This window comes from Octodon degus, unplaced genomic scaffold (genome assembly GCF_000260255.1).
Source record: "Octodon degus isolate 3935 unplaced genomic scaffold, OctDeg1.0 scaffold00179, whole genome shotgun sequence".
Lineage (NCBI taxonomy): Eukaryota > Metazoa > Chordata > Mammalia > Rodentia > Octodontidae > Octodon > Octodon degus.
The window spans coordinates 3,212,692-3,228,486 of record NW_004524755.1 but is presented as its reverse complement, the minus strand read 5'-3'; the positions used below and the strand labels follow the sequence as shown (position 1 = coordinate 3,228,486).

The following is a 15,795-nucleotide window of genomic DNA, read 5'->3' as shown; positions in this document are numbered from 1 at the left end:
ACTGGAACGATGTCTGGAGTGTTTCTTGCAAGGACAGGAGCTATAACCAAAATATACAGCGAATGTTTAACTGAAATAATTTACTCCAATGAAAGACATGTTGACATCAGTCTCCATCAGAATCCATCCTCCTCCATGGGAATGAGCTTATCCCATTGCTCTGGTCCCTTTCTGAAGAAGTTCTCGCCTTCCATTGGTAGGCGAGATCATGAATATGGTAAATACTGCAGCCAGCGCCATCCAGCTGGAAGATGGGCTCCTAGAAATGTTCTGGTGTGTCTTCTTTCACCTTAGTTGAGACTGGAGCCTTGTTGCTCCTGCCCAAAACATGCATGGAAAGCAAGCATTTCACATCAACTGCAGACATCAGGCAGCCGTGGCAGTGCACCTAAAAGCACTCATGAAAGAAGACTTTCAGAACAGCTTCCGGAAGGGGCAAGAGTGAACGGATAAGTGTGTTTATTTGAAGTGTGAGGGGACAATTTTGAGGAAGATTAAAGGCAATATGTCTTTTACTTTAATACAATTTTTATTTAAACCATACACCATTTTTTTTTTTTAATCATGCCTTGTAAATGAATGGGTTTAGGTACCGTGGTGGCTCAGTTCCCAAACCCGTTTTTTCTGTAATACTTTCCATGTCATGGAGTGGATTCGTCAACAACAAGAACCATGGAAAGGATTTAGCCTGTGACCCACGGTGCCCCTGTGTCTAAAGGAAGGAGCCTCACGTGGACTTAGAGGAGGGAGGGCACCGAACAGATGCTCTGGCCTGCGGGGATTCATTACTTCTCAGGTAGAACACACCACCAACTCGTGGGCTCGTGAAAGATGCAGAGGAGAGCCTGTAGACACAGAGCCTGTGGAGCCTGCGAGACACCGGGTCCTGGTTCAGCATGCTGGGAAATCTGAATAGAAATCATTGCTCCACGTCACACACACATATGATCTGCATGTCCTGGTGTGGCTATTCGGTATGTGTTGTGTACATGCAAACATGATTAGAATCATACATATTCACACACTGTTGTGTGCATGCAGATGATTATAATTATTCATATTCACACACACATTCATGATCGTAGAAGCCTTCCCAAGCAATGCCAAGTGAAGACTACAGGAGTGTTAGCCCTGAATCTTTATTTATGTAACCAATTGGCTGTATTTGCAATTGAGGAACCTGAGCCTGGAAGAGCAGTTGTGCTTTGCTCTCAGTCTTTTGACCCTGGGGGGCTCCCGCTCTGTTCAGTGTGCTCCCCCTCATTGTGTGGGTGACTGCAGGCTTACTCCTCACCCCCTGTGCTGCCTCAGAACCAGAGCTTTTGTACCCCCCGAGAAGTTGGCACCCTCCTGCAGCTGTCATTTGAATTCTTCCTGTAAGTTTTCTTCTTCTCCCTCTGTTCATTCCCCAAGTAAATTCTGTAACTGGCAACTTTGAAACTCGTTACAATCCAGAACAGTAATAGGGTTTTACATTTTTAGCAGCCTAATGATGAAGCTTAAGGCCTTGTGTGTGAGACCCTCTGGGGTTTCTATTCTGAGCATCTATTAAGCTTGGCTAAAATCGGAAGTATAGCCAACCTTTCTATATTAAAAAAAAAAAAAATCAGCTTAAACTTTGCACATCACTGTGCATGCGGGCACAACTCCTCATCGCTAGGAGGTGGGGACTCAGGCACCAGCACCACTTGGGTACATGTCAGCTAGCTTTCTGTGTTTGGTGAGGAAAGAGAAGTCATTACTGCAGAATGTGTTTTTATTTAGCCAAATTTGAGCCTTCTTAAATATCTTTTCTCCTTTGAAGTCTGTTTTGCAGTTTAATTAATGCAGCAAGGATATTTCATCTTACTCCCAATGGAGATGGTCTTAATCTATTCCCAGTGACCTTTTCTTGTGCAGATGAGGCGTACGCTTGTTTAAGCAAATGGTCCTTCGCATGCTGTGTCTTCTTAATGACAGGCTTATAATTGAAAATTGGCTTCCTCCCATAGGCCTAGTTCGGGTGGGAATATAAAAATAGATGTGGACTTTAAAAATATAAATGTATTTATCACTATCCCCAAAAGAGGAGGGAAGAATCCTGTGCCTTCAGGCTATGATGGAATTAGACTATTAGAGTCAGAAAATGCAGGTGACATATGCTGCTGTCACAGTCACACCTGTCCGCACAGCACAGGAAGCTCTTGAGAAATGAGAGTGATTCCGTCCTGGCTGGAAGGATCGGAAGGGCCTTCCTAGGACATCTCTAGTTTCTCCACTTTTCTTAAATTCATAATCAACTTGAAACTGCATGCCTAGGAATGAGTTTGTGGGAATCACTTCTAAAGTGACAGTCTTAAAGAAATTCAATACCTTTTATCTTCTTAAACTGCACTAACATTAAGAGACAGAAGACACTCCTGGTAGAGTTTGTATTTTGTTTCCAAAGTCTACAACAGCACAATACTGTTAAAAGGCATGAAATCATCTCTTCTGTTTTCCAGTTTCCGCTTTCTTCTTTCCCGTCTCAGAGGCCAGCTTCCTCCCATCTCACCCCGTCCTTCTGGGAGTCAGTCCAGGCAGCCATTCACCTCTGCTGGTAGTTTGGGGAAATGGAAAAACTCTAGCTTGAAGGATAAAACAAGTGTTGCTTTGTGCTCATGATACAGGTTTCCTGAGCAGTTTTTAAAAGCACAGTTTGCAGGGTAGGGAACAAGATGGTTTCAGTTTTTGTGAAGGCATGGCATTCAAGGAAGGGGAGAAAGGAGAAGACAACATAGCTGTGATTTGTTGTTGTTGTTAAGGCTACAAAAAGCCTTGAATTTCATCAAGACATAAAATTCTCTCATGGCAACCAAGGAGCAGGCAAAGCACATTGTTGCTAGTACAGTCAGACCTGTCTTTTTATGCACTCTTTGCAAAAGAGACCCCAACTGCGTTATCCACCACAGCTGTTCACATTTGTTCTCCATCATGCCACAAATCCCCAGACCCTTGCCCCCAAAATGGAAAAGTGAGAGGCGCCCCCCTCCACAGGGCTCTCCAGAGGTTCTTGGGGTAATGTATGCACGTGTGCACCTGCCAGGGTCACCCACCCTGTTGCATGCCACCAGGAGCGTGCCAGCTGGGTCTTGTTTGCTGATTGTTCCCCCTCTCTTTCTAGGTATGATTATCGGGAAATGCTGCACAATGCCACTTTCTGTCTGGTTCCGCGTGGTCGCAGGCTGGGGTCCTTCAGATTCCTGGAGGCTTTGCAGGTAAGAGGCTTGGAAACCTCCCCAGAGTGGAGCTGAGGACTCAGGTCAACATGGGTGAGTTTAACCTTACCGCATAGGAAGCAGGTCACATTTCCTTAGGGACCTGAATTATTTCTTAAGACATTCAGAAGCATTTTTTAGAAGCATGCGTTCTAAGAAGGATTCATTCTCTGCCTTTGGAGATGAGAAAATGAAGTCGTTTTGCCACCAGGAACGACAGGTTCTTCAGGGTGATGCCTGTAAACAGGAGGCAGATAGGGCGGCCAGGTTGACCCTCTGCGTTTCTTGAGTGGACTGTTCCCTGGAAGCAAGTGTGAAAAGCAATAAGAAGGCAGTGTTGCTGGTCTCCTCAAAAGCAAAATTGTGGGTTTCACTCCATCTTGGTCTTCTGTTGCTTGGTTCCTCCCAATTCTGAGGGTGATGCCCCATGGATAATGCTCCTTCTATAGCGCCACTCTGGGCTAGTGGTCAGCCCCGACACCCTGTAACAGTGAGCTCCAAGGCTCTGCAGTTCAGAGGTCCTTCTGTAGCTCAGCAGCTAGTGTGGGAGTCTCCCCGCTCATCCACCTCACTGCAGAGAAACCTTCTCCTGCAGACACAGTTGTGTGCATTTCCTTGGAAGTGACAGCCAGCCCCTTCCCTCTCAGGGAGAAAACACGCTCTCTACGGGCATCTCTCGCCCTGCCTTCCTTGTCCTCTTACGGCTGTACCCTTTCCTCGTCCATGCCCTGGCCCTTGTATTGGCTGCAGAGCTCCCTCCTAATTGCAGATCACTCTTGTCAGGTCCTCTGACGGAAGAGCTTCCTTCTCCTGAAAGACTGCCAGTATACCGTGTGTTCAGTGACACATGGCCCAACTAATTTGCTTGCAGCTTCCTGGGATGTTGCACAGAGCAAACTGTTCTCTGGGTTGGAATATGAGTTATTTGGAACCAGCATTTTGTCCTTAGCTTATTTATGTGCATCTGGGTTCAGAGTTTGCAGAGAGAAGGAACAGTGTACACCTGTAATCATGAAGGCCACGAGGCCCTACATGGGGCGGCGGGGCTCTGTCCTGCCCTTTCCTGCCCATGACATGGGGCAAGCCACTTTGCATGTGTACTGTGGCAGTTCCATTGACAGAACCATTTATATTGAAGGTTGGTTTTTTGGCTGGATTTTGTTCGTGAAGGTTTTTGTTGCAACAATAAAACTTCTGCAGCAAAACTGGTCATCTCCATGGAAGTAAGGCCAGCCAAGCCGCATCCCAAACTGGCAGTGGGTTTTAGTGTTCTAAGGAAGATCTTACAAGTGTGACAGTCGGAGCTGGAAACCTGTCACCTTCACCTGTCTCAGTAGTTCCCGAAAGCTTACCCTTCTTCTGATCCAAGCAGGCCGGGTTCTGTGCAATGTCAGAAATGCCAGGCACTGAGTTTGTACCGACGTGGCTCCCGAGCGGGCTGCTTTCTGCTGTTGCCTTCTTTTCTCACTCATCGAGTACCTTCCTGTGCAGGCTGCCTGTGTCCCTGTGATGCTCAGCAATGGATGGGAGTTGCCATTCTCTGAAGTGATTAATTGGAACCAAGCTGCCGTCATAGGCGATGAGAGATTGTTATTACAGGTAAGGAAGAGGCTGTGGCCTTCCTCAGCTCAACCGATTATCGCGGCCCCCATCCACGCTTTCAAAGAAGATGAATTCAAAAGGTCAGCGCTATAAAAAAAAAAATTTTTTTTTTCAGAAGAAAATGGCCTGTGTCATGGCAGATAGGCAGTCATTTAGTAGGATGTTGTTCCCTTTCCAACACAAAAATCTGTGTCACAGAATGTGTCATGAAGAGAAGTTACAGGTAAATAACAGGAGATGGGTGATGAGAAGAGGCACTTCTTCACCCCTGTAACAACCAGGATGTTCAGGAATGGTGCGCAGTGCTGCTTCAGATTCCTTTCCGCTGGCTCCACGCTTTCCTTTGGAGCGCGTCACAGGAAGTGCTCTCCCCAGGATTGGTTCTTATATTTAGCATTATCATTGCTTGATGATCTGTCTGGGTGGCTGCACTGGTTTTGTCTTTTGTTATTTAAGAGAGGAAAAGTCTGAGCTGCTCAAAGGAGAGAGGAAGATACAGTATCCAAGAACTAGAAAGGCAAGAATCGCCAGGACAGATTCCTCAAGCCCCTCCGTGTGGTCCTTTTGAGGTTCCTCATAAATCACCATGCTTTCTACTTTAAAAATTGTAGAGTGCTTTAATGGTTTTCTTTCATGATATTTTACATTTTATCTTTAATCACCAAAAGTATTTCTGGAAAGATTATCTTTAATGACCTTGCTTTTTCCTTTTTTATTTTCGATATCTGGAAAATTGCATTTCTGACTGGTATTGATTCTCCTTCGGTGCTGCTGGCTGGCCTGCCAGTAGGCTGAGTACAGTACCGTCCTCCCGCTCCCTCCAGCAACAGGTGACGCGGCCGTGATGGAGCCAGCCACGCTCAGGAAAGCCCGCCGACCACAGCTCTGTGATTGTCCTTTCACTTGGGCCTCGGAGCTGGGGTGTTTGTGGCTGCTCTAATCTCAGAAATGAAACCAAAGAGAAATATGGGGTCTAGAATGACAGAGTGTGCTCCCCTGGGCTCTCTCCTTCTGTCCCCAATAGGGCATGGTTTCCAAAGTGTTGGCTCATCAAGGGTCAGGAGGAAGTGATTACTTGGAGTCCCTGTTAGGATTCCTCAGGGAAATCCTCTACACATATTGAGGAAGGTTAGGATTCCTCAGGGAAATCCTCTACACATACTGAGGACGGCTCTACCGCAGCGGGGATAGCATGAGCCTGACTCATATTCTCTTGAAAAGCCCGGAGCATAACATATGTGGTGCTTTACTCCGTTGCCTTTTTCCTTCCATTTCTATTTTTTAATAATACATGCCCATCAAAGGAAATGTGGATGACAAAGGAGCTGAAAAACATCATCCTAGTTTCTCCACTGATGTGCCAAGGGTCCTGTGAATTTGACCAGGACATGTTTGGAGTTTGTCTTGGGGACAAGTGCCATCCTGGGCTACCTTATCGTGGTGGGTCAGGTCCCACCATGTCACTAAAGTTGCTGGGTGTTGCCACAGCTTTTTGGCTTGACTCTGAGGATTGCGTTTCTCGTGCTCTACCCACCCACCCACCCACCCACCACCCCGGCCGGCGTGTCCCCGTCTCGTCTGCAGTGTGCCTTGGAACAGCTGCGTCCGTGTTGAACAGCAACTGGGCTGTTGCTAACAGTGGTTTTAAAGAGCTGGCACTGAGCCCAAATGTGTGCTTTGGGAAATGTTTTTGTTACGTTACGATTTTTCATTTCCTGTTTTAGAACAGCTCGGGTGTTTTTATATGCATATATTTTTGTCATCCTGTCACCGAGAGAGCTTATTGTGGCTTTTCTGTATCTATTTTGGTAGATTCTGTTAGTTTCGTTACCATGCATGACCTTTTATTAAGACTTCATGGCGTTCTTCAATTTCCAAAATGATCTGTCCAAATTTGAATTATTTTATCACTTTCCCATACCTGTCTTTTAGGATAGGCGGATTAATAACCAATAGCCAGATGCCATTACAGCTTGGATCGCTCTCTTTTTGGCTAATTACAGTTGCCTTCCAGAGCTTTTTGCAGGGTGCTGCCAGACACTTGTGTCACATCCACAGCCTGGTAGAAGACCCAGCTCTAGAGGTAGAAAAATCAAGGAATGGCTGTGTAAGACCGTGCACCACTCTGGTGGGAAAATTGCTGGCACTCTTTTTTCGCCTTTCAGGACCACAGCAGACTCGGTTTTCTGGCAACCACACAGCAGCGAGAGCTTTAGGCATTTTTCTAGTAGAACAATTCCTCGTGCCCACGACTACATGTTGATGGTGCCAACTCGGAATCACCATTGGCATTTGAAAGAGGGCACGATTGTGGAAATTGAACGGAGTAACCTTTTCCCATCTTTCTCTGACAATCTAGGTGGTTCTCTCAATGAGTAAATAAAAATAATTTTCTTAGACTAATCAAGCAAGGATTCATGATATGAGTACTTTCTTCATCTTCTCCTTGGATATTTTAGTGGCACTTGACTTGGAACTCTGATCTCAGGCTCAGGTTGTCTGTCAGGATTTCTCCTTTCCCTGCTACCGGTTTTTTCAGTGTTGTTAATTGCATGCACACTCAGGGCCAGATTTAGTATCTGGTTTTGGATATGGCCACGGCGATCGAGCTTTTCCTCCTGTTCTCATTGTGAAGCAGTTTCATTGCTTCTTCTCCTGAGGAGAGTCTGAAATCAATGCGCTGCTGTCTCTTCCCCTCTGGTGGGAACTTGGTTATAGTCTCTGTCAAGTGTCATGGGGAAGAACTTGCCTATTAAAGCAGCCAACTGAGCCTTCGCCTTTCAGCCTGGGCTCCCGTGTCTGTCTGATTAGTCATGCTTTAGGGAGGCAAGCATGCAGAAAGAGGTGAGCGCAGAAGGGCATTTGCTAACCACAAGGCGTCTCTCCAAAGAATATGGACTCCTTAATGAAACAGACCTTGGACCGTAGGTGGAAATAAGGAACAAGCCCGAGCCACTTAACCAGAGACCCAGGAAGTCCATTTCAGAGCTCATGGACAGCGTTTAGCAGTTGGCCTAACTCTGAATAGAATCAAGGAGTCCAGCTTAGCACAGAATAATAATATTATAATAATAATATCAGTAATAAGCCATATTAATTAAGGCTTCCTATATTTTATGGCTCTGTGCTAAAAACTTATATAATCTTCATGAGACTCTGTGATATTCATTTACTCCATTGTATAAGTGAGGGAATGGAGTGCCTGAGAGGTTGTCTGGCCAGGCCAGGAAGCACAGCCTCCTACCTTGGGCTGTCCAGCTCCCGTGGGCCTGAACATTAAGCTAGACTACCAAGAATTATGACATCCTGGTGATAGTGGCTTCAAGTCTTCATCAAGTGGTCATGTTTTGTTCAGCTCTTATTTCTTGAATAAACTACTGCATAAGCGCTCTCTTCTAGCATTAAACTGTGTAGCAGGATGGATGGGGGGAAGATTTTCTTTTCTTAAGATTGGATAGTGGGGTGGAGAGCAACACATCACTAAAGATATGTGATGTGTGGGAGTTGTGGTTAGATCAAGCAAGGGCTGGAGCCAGAAGGGGCAATGGAGCGAGTGAGAAGGCCCAGGGTGGGAGGAAAGGGCACGCACACACAGAGGTGTCTAACCCTGGCTGCCACTGCCATGGGGAGGTTCTTCAACATTCTCTACAAAGCCTTTCTGCAGATATTTTGGAGGCTCTGGGGAAATAGTCTTAGAACTGGCTGGAGGATGAACTCTCCCAGCTTTTCCCCAAGGAAAAGGCCTATGGACACGCTATAAAATTTGATTGTCCATGCACAGGGTTGGGGACTTCTGGGATTCCAAAAGGATGGAACAACAACTATGACCACAGTGACATCCTAAGCAACAAGCTGGCTGCAGATCAGTTTTAGACGTGAACTAGGTTAACACAGAACTTTACTGCATTAAAAGCTGACTCTCCGGGGGCTGGGAAGATGGCTCAGTGGAGTAAGTGCTTCCCTGGTAAGCGCAAGGGCCTGAGTTCAATCCCTGGTTCCACAAAAAAAAAAAAAAAAATCATTATGCATGTCCACAACACACTAGAACTTTGTGCGATATCCTATCCTCAAACTGTTAGAAGTGCTGGTCATTTACTTGCCATTCCAGTGTTTATCTTATGTTTTACTCTTAGTACTTCTTTGCTATCATGAAAACTTTTTCTTAGCTCAATTATTTTGAAACATTTATTTTTCTGAATATTGCTTAATCTTAATTAAAAAAAAAAAAAAAAAAAGCTGACTCTCCGGAAGCCCTGTTTGTACCTAAAGCTTCTCGGGGGGCATTTCTACCTGGGGGCTGCTGACTGGAGTGGCTGTGTGCTAGAGGCTGGCTGCTAGGAGGAATGACAGTGTGACCCATTGGGTTGTTTCGATCAAGTACAACTTTTTGTTTTCCAGTTATAATTACTATGTGTTCGCTTTATGTTACAGATTCCTTCTACAATCAGGTCTATTCATCAGGATAAAATCCTAGCACTTAGACAGCAGACACAGTTCTTGTGGGAGGCCTATTTTTCTTCAGTTGAGAAGATTGTATTAACTACACTAGAGGTAAGGGGGACTGCTTGGTTCATGGCCTTGAGTAATCATCCTTTATTTACTTGTCTCAGCCTTCTCTTTTGCTGTTGATGGTGTGTAGTTGGGCAAATGGGGCAAAACCAAGTTTTCTGTGCGTGGCTAAGTTGGTTAACCCCATTCAATTCGCTTTGCCTTGCGCAAGCAGATGCTGTCCTTCCTCGACAGCCAACATGGGCAGAGATTGGCTCTGACACCATGCGGGGTTGTGTGGGTAATGACCGTCCTCCTGCCACTCACACTCGGTGGCATCCTTTAAAGTCATACTTGTGCAGCTCGTTTAGAAAAAAAGATAATGAGCTGTAGGAGAAAATCTTCTCCCTCTCTAGAAATATGAATAGATCAGTGGACCTCTTGGATGAGGGCTTGGAGGGGCCACAGAATTAATTATCAGGACATACTCAGTCCAACCAGCCAGCATCAGTGTTGGAAGATTACTTTCAGAGGAAAATTGGGATTGCAACCATGAAAGTAGAAAATCTTTAAGCAGATAGGTGCCAGTCTTCAAGTTGCTTTTGTTAAGGCAGGAAGTAAAAAGGAAAGGGAACAATGCAGATGATTAAAGCCTTTGGAGGTGGAGCAGCTCTGCGTGGCCTGAGGCCCAGGCAGTGCAAAGAGCCTGGGAGATGTAGGAAACTGCACACTCAGGAGTTCCGGGCTGGCTGGGGAGGGCAGAGCTCCTTGGGGGTCCAGTGCCCAGCAACTCAGAGGTGAGTGCAGAATGGGGTGGGGGCATTAACTACTGCGTTTGGGGGTATTTTCTTTGGGAATCAATATTCTCCCAACGGGGCCAGGGAGATGGCTCAGTAGAATAAGCGCTTCCCTGGCAAGTACAAGGGCCTGAGTTCAATCCCCGGTTCCGCAAAAAATAAAAATAAATAAATAAAGTTAAAAAAAAAATATTGTCCCAAAGCAGGTGTCACTTGGAGCATAGCTGTGAGCTCTGAGTAATGCACAGGAAGTCAAGGCCACCCTGTTGGCTCCACATGCAGTTTTCTTCCCATCAAAAGTGTTGGAGACAGTGCTGGTGAGTGCAGAGGGCATCTCTGACTCTTGCCTGGCCAGGGCCTCTCCTCCCTCCTCCCACCGTCCTCTTCCCTCCTCCGGCCTCCCTCCTCCCTCTTCCCTCTTCCCTCCTCCGGCCTCTCTCCTCCCTCTTCCCTCCTCCACCTCCATCCTCCCTCCTCCAGCCTCCCTACTCCCTCCTCCAACCTCCCTTTTCCCTCTTCCCTCTTCCCTCCTCTCACCTCCATCCTCCCTCCTCCAACCTCCCTCCTCCTGCCTCCCTCTTCCCTCCTCCCCCTCGCTCCTCCCACCTCCATCCTCCCTCCTCCCCTCCCTCCTCCCCCCTCCCTGCTGGCTGCTGTGTTGTTCTCCAGGGCCAGGCTTGAGCTCAGCAGGCCGCAGGTGGCTGCCTTACTGCAAGCCCACTCTTTTAGTTTGCCCTTCAACAAGATCTTAGAGTTAAAAGTTAACTTTCATTTAATAATTTTTGAAATAAATAGTGCTTTTTACCAAAGAAGTACATGTTCACTTGAGAAAACCTTAAAACATTTTAAAAAACTACCCCTACAAAGTACCAGAGACATAAACATAGTATATGCAAATATAAAATTTGTCATGATTTTTAATTTTAAAAATATCTTTCTCCATGAGCCATATATGTCCATCTGATAAATGTCATGTTGTTGCTGTTTTTCTTATGCCATTGTACTTTTGTCATTGTTTGAATTTTAAATTATTTTAATGACTAATATTTTGTTTATAGTATCAGTTAATTGCTTAAGTTCCCAATTTAGACACATCATAATTGTTTGTAATTTTTCATCAGTATACACATCATCAAAGTAAACAGCTTGAAGCTGAATTGTGCAGATACAAGATCACTTCCTTCAGATAAATCCCTTTAGCTCAGTGTCCTGGTTCAGTATCCCAAATCCTGAGATTTCTAATGTGATTTATCAGTTTTTCCATCATAGACCCAAAATGCTTTATACTCTCTTCCAGGTAACGTGAAAGGACCTATTTTCCTTGCTTTATATTTTTATTCTTTATTAATATTAAATATTATATAGTGCAAAATAATAAATCCAAGTTCATTTGTATTTCTTAGAATATTAGTAAAACAAATATTTTTCATATAGTGCTCACTCAGCTCCCAAAGAAAAAAGGAATTGCCATAATGTTGCCATTACTTTTTTCTTATTAATTTATGAGTTTATTATATTACAAATATTAACCCTTTGGTTCTTTTGTTGCAGATGTTTCTCCCCAATTTATGATCTGCCTTTCTCTTTTGTTTATATTTAGTCAGCGTTTCCTTCTATGGCTTCTCCATTTGCTTTTTTTTTTTTTTGGCAGTACTGGGGATCGAACTCAGGATGTTGCACTTGCCAGGCAGGTGCTTTTGCCACTGAGCTACATCCCCAGCATCCATTTGCTATTTTTAAGGCACATTTTGACCCATCATTTTATTTCTACATGTATACACATATGGAAATGACATATTTTAGTACATTCATGGTTTGTTCATATGTTTAACCATTTCCTCCAATCTTTTATATATGATCCCTGTTGAATAAGGTAACTGTTCTTTTCTTTTTTTAAAATTAATTTATGTAGCTATCCTAGTGTATTTCTTGTAACTTTTGCCACAGTGTCTTTTAATTTTGTCTTGTTGGGGTTCACCTCTAATATACCCAAATTACATGTTTTAACGTTTTTTACCCCAGTATCTAACCAGTAATAAACCTCTATTTACTTAACCACTTTGCTATTTTTTACCATTAATGTTATTTCTCATAACTTAGTTTTCGTGGATAATTGTCATTGTCTGAAATATCATTTTTTTTCCATGTCGTTTCTGCTTATTCCATTAAGATGGAATCCTCCAAAGGAGATAACTAAGCCCAAGAATGTAGGCACTTCTAAGACTCATAATTTAGGTTTTTGCATATTGGTCTTCATAAAATTTATATCGACCCAGACCTGTAGTGGCGAACGTATGGCACCTGTGCCGGAGCTAGGCGCTCCTTATCATTGGAAGCTCAAAAGGTTCACTATGGCTGCCCTGGACTCTCCCCTGCTGTCTGAGGTAGACCTTCTCTTGCTGTAAATCATCAACCTGAAGGATCATAATCTGATAAACATAATCTCATAAACACCTTTGCTAATTTACCAGGCGCAAGACTGTGTCTCATTAATTGTGTTTCTTTTCAGTTTGGTTTATTGTGGAGGTCCATTTTCTTGGACGCTGCATCGGCAGTGGCCCGTTACCCTGTAGCAACAGTTGGGTGTGTTGTGTTTATCAGAATAGGATCTTAAGGGAAGCTGCTTTGGCCTCTGAGCCTGGACAGGCCTTCTTCCATTTGGGTTCAAGCTGTGCAACTCCGTAGCAACACAGTTGCTTTTTACAGCACTAGCAAACATATACTTCATTCAATTTACAGCAGCTATGCAGTCCCTTTATATCATCCTGAGATTGGATTGCAACAATTTGACCTCTCAGTCAAACTGCATGAGAGATGCTGTACACTTCTTGCTCTTAATTCGGGATAGAGATGGCTCCAGAATTCAGTATCCACAGACAAGCAGGGAGAAGAGCAGAAAATGCTACCCACATATACAAGGAAGCAAACGTAGTCTGTGCATATTAGCAATTAAAGTGTTATATATCAAAAACACCCCCTTGGTTTAGAAATTAGATAATATGTCACTTGATCAGTGCCGGAGCTCTTCAATATGAAAATAATTCAAAAGTAGCTTTAGTCAACACAGCATTGAGCACACCTTCCTTAGGATGAGCTAGGTCCAGATCCCAGAATTCTGGGTCCTTCTTCCTTCTGTACCGTGTTGCAGGTCAAGGGAGTGGGATGACTGAGTCTTTGGATACTGTGAGCTTTAGAACTGTAGGCAGTACTTAGGCACAGCTAAAAGCAGGATCCCCGTCCCGCTCTGCAATGCCAGGGCAAGGGATTAGTGCATTAGGTTGGGTGCATTAGTATATAGCTCAAGTTATTAGTACCTGTATTTCATCATGCAGCACTCTGTCGTGATTGAGATTCTATTAGACTTCCCAGTCAAGAAAGGTTGCTAATGCTGCACCTTGGAATTAATCAATGCTGAGCTCTGTGCCAGTTGAGAAATAGTAATGGGGACAACAGTTGGATGTCACGAAGTCTTTATTTGTCAGAATATTTGTGCAATCACCTGGTAGTAAGAATGGAACCATAGCACCTCAGTCAGAATCAAGGCAAGGGAGAAAAAGTACGTGAGATTAGAATGGTACCTGGAGAAAACTAATGGGAGCTTGAGAATACATTTTTAGGGACTTCTATGAATTTTTCTGCATTTTCCTTTTTCAGATATCTGATGTCCATATTCATATCATGGTATTGTTGATGCTGTTATATATTGCACTATTTTAAAATGTGAGATTATAGAAATGAAAGGTTGCTTTGTTTAGCTTTCAGCGAGGCGGGATATGGTGGCGATTTATGTAGAAGGCAACGTCACTGCGCTCAGCAGATCAAACCAGGGCCACGTAGAATGGCTAACTAATAACCACTTACCTTTTTTATTTAATCAAAATAACACACAGGACAGAAGCCCATAATTCTTCCCTCTAAATTCACTGAAGGTCCCATGTGGAATCTTCCCTAACGAAAAGAGTATTGTATTGTGTGCATGTGTGTTGGTGTGTATGAACGTGCTGGTTTGCTTTGTAGATGAAAAGTGTCCAGTTTCTAAATATGATGTCTTCTTCTACAAGAGGAAGCCTAAGCGCTGAGCACCGTGACCAGGTGTTGGGAGCTGTCCAGTGTAGTGGTGAGGAGAACCGTGTGTTAGGGGCATAAGGGCAGAGAAAAGGGAGCTTTCTGTGTGTCGAAATGAGATCCATGCTCTTTCAGACACTTGGCAAGGCAAGTATACATCATTCTTTTAGAAAGAGCTTTGACGATAGCCATGAATATACTGCTCACGCCCTTTCCCAGAGTCCTAAGAATCAATGTGAGATGTGGAAAAATTTTATTCTTAAGTATGTCCACTCTTCTGCATGGAGAAGAATTGCCCTGTTACTAGTCTTTTAGCATAAGTTGACCATGAACTCTATGATGATGCCTGTTGTATTAAAGCTGTGTAAAGACGGAAAAGTCTCTGCCTAGAAAACGAACGTGGGAATGAAGATTGCGTTTCATGGCAAGAGTCAAGTATGAAAACATAGGGAACCATTCTAAATGCTGAGAGCCATTGTAATTAATGTGATACTTTATTGTTTTATTACAAGCGAGGAAGGGGAGACATAGACGTGGAAGATTGGTTGTCCAAGGTCAAGTTCAACATTGGCTATTGCTGTCAGACCCGCACTCACATCTTTTTGTTCAGATCCATTTGAAGAGAATTAAAATGCTCATTAATATTTCAGAAGAGTCCTATAACTGATTATCGGGCTTGGAACTTCAAAAGATAATGTTGTGATACCAAGCAGGTAGCCGCGACTGTGCCAAGCGTGCATTACAGACCCAAAGTGAGCGGTGTGGACCCCGTGCCTCTGTGGCATCTCTAGGGACCTGTCACTTGTATGTGAGATGCACAGTGCGATTTCCAGTTGACTATCTGAGTACCCAGATTTACTCTAGTAACCACCTGCAGAAAGACAGAAAAGATCTCAACAAAGAACTAAAACCTGAGGAAGGAAATATATAGCCAGTATTCTTGGAGAGCCTACAAATTATGAATAATTGGAATAAATGTTGTACAAAATAAAATTGCTAGCCACATGAAAGCCCTCTGTGACCATGCCAGTCTTCTCAGGATTAATGCCTGGACAACAGACTCGAAATATATTCCTCCTAAAGCAGAGAGGGCACATCGCTTTTTTAGCTAGTTTCCTAAACTGCCACCAAATCAGAAACCCTTCATGTGCCATATGAAATTAGCAAATTTTGCTGTAAATGAAAGATAAAATGCAGAAATCATTGAACTAAGATATTTGTGTGTTTGTCTGTATTTTCTCCCTCCTGCTACCTTCTCTCATTAGGAAAACAAATGTGGTACGGTGTACAAGGGTACATGTAGTTCGCTTTAATACTCTTCACGTTGCCATGTGAGAGAAGAGGAGATGACGGTGTCACTCAGCAAATAATAAAACTTCACTTAAAACAGTTGTGTCTAAAATCATGTTGTAGGTGCCAGGGAGATAGCTCAGTAGAATAAGTACTTGCCTGGCAAGTGCAGGGTCTTGAGTTCAATCCCCAGTGCTGCAAAATAAATAGATAAATAGATAAATAAAATCATGTCGTGTTACATGGAGCCTGGAAAATGGTGATTTATATATGTCCTGGGGCATGAACCCAGAGCCTCCTGCCCGCTACATGTGTTT

At 43.9% G+C, this 15,795-nt stretch overlaps 1 protein-coding gene across 1 annotated transcript in view; it reads left to right on the top strand.

Moving 5' to 3' along the window:
- Positions 1-15,795, top strand: part of Ext1 (exostosin glycosyltransferase 1) — a 286,432-nt gene that overhangs the window by 247,514 nt on the left and 23,123 nt on the right. Inside the window, exons 2-4 of the mRNA XM_004643609.2 lie at positions 3,143-3,236; positions 4,728-4,835; positions 9,270-9,389. Of these exons, the coding sequence (XP_004643666.1) occupies positions 3,143-3,236; positions 4,728-4,835; positions 9,270-9,389 (322 nt within the window). The remainder of the gene's footprint in view (positions 1-3,142; positions 3,237-4,727; positions 4,836-9,269; positions 9,390-15,795) is intronic.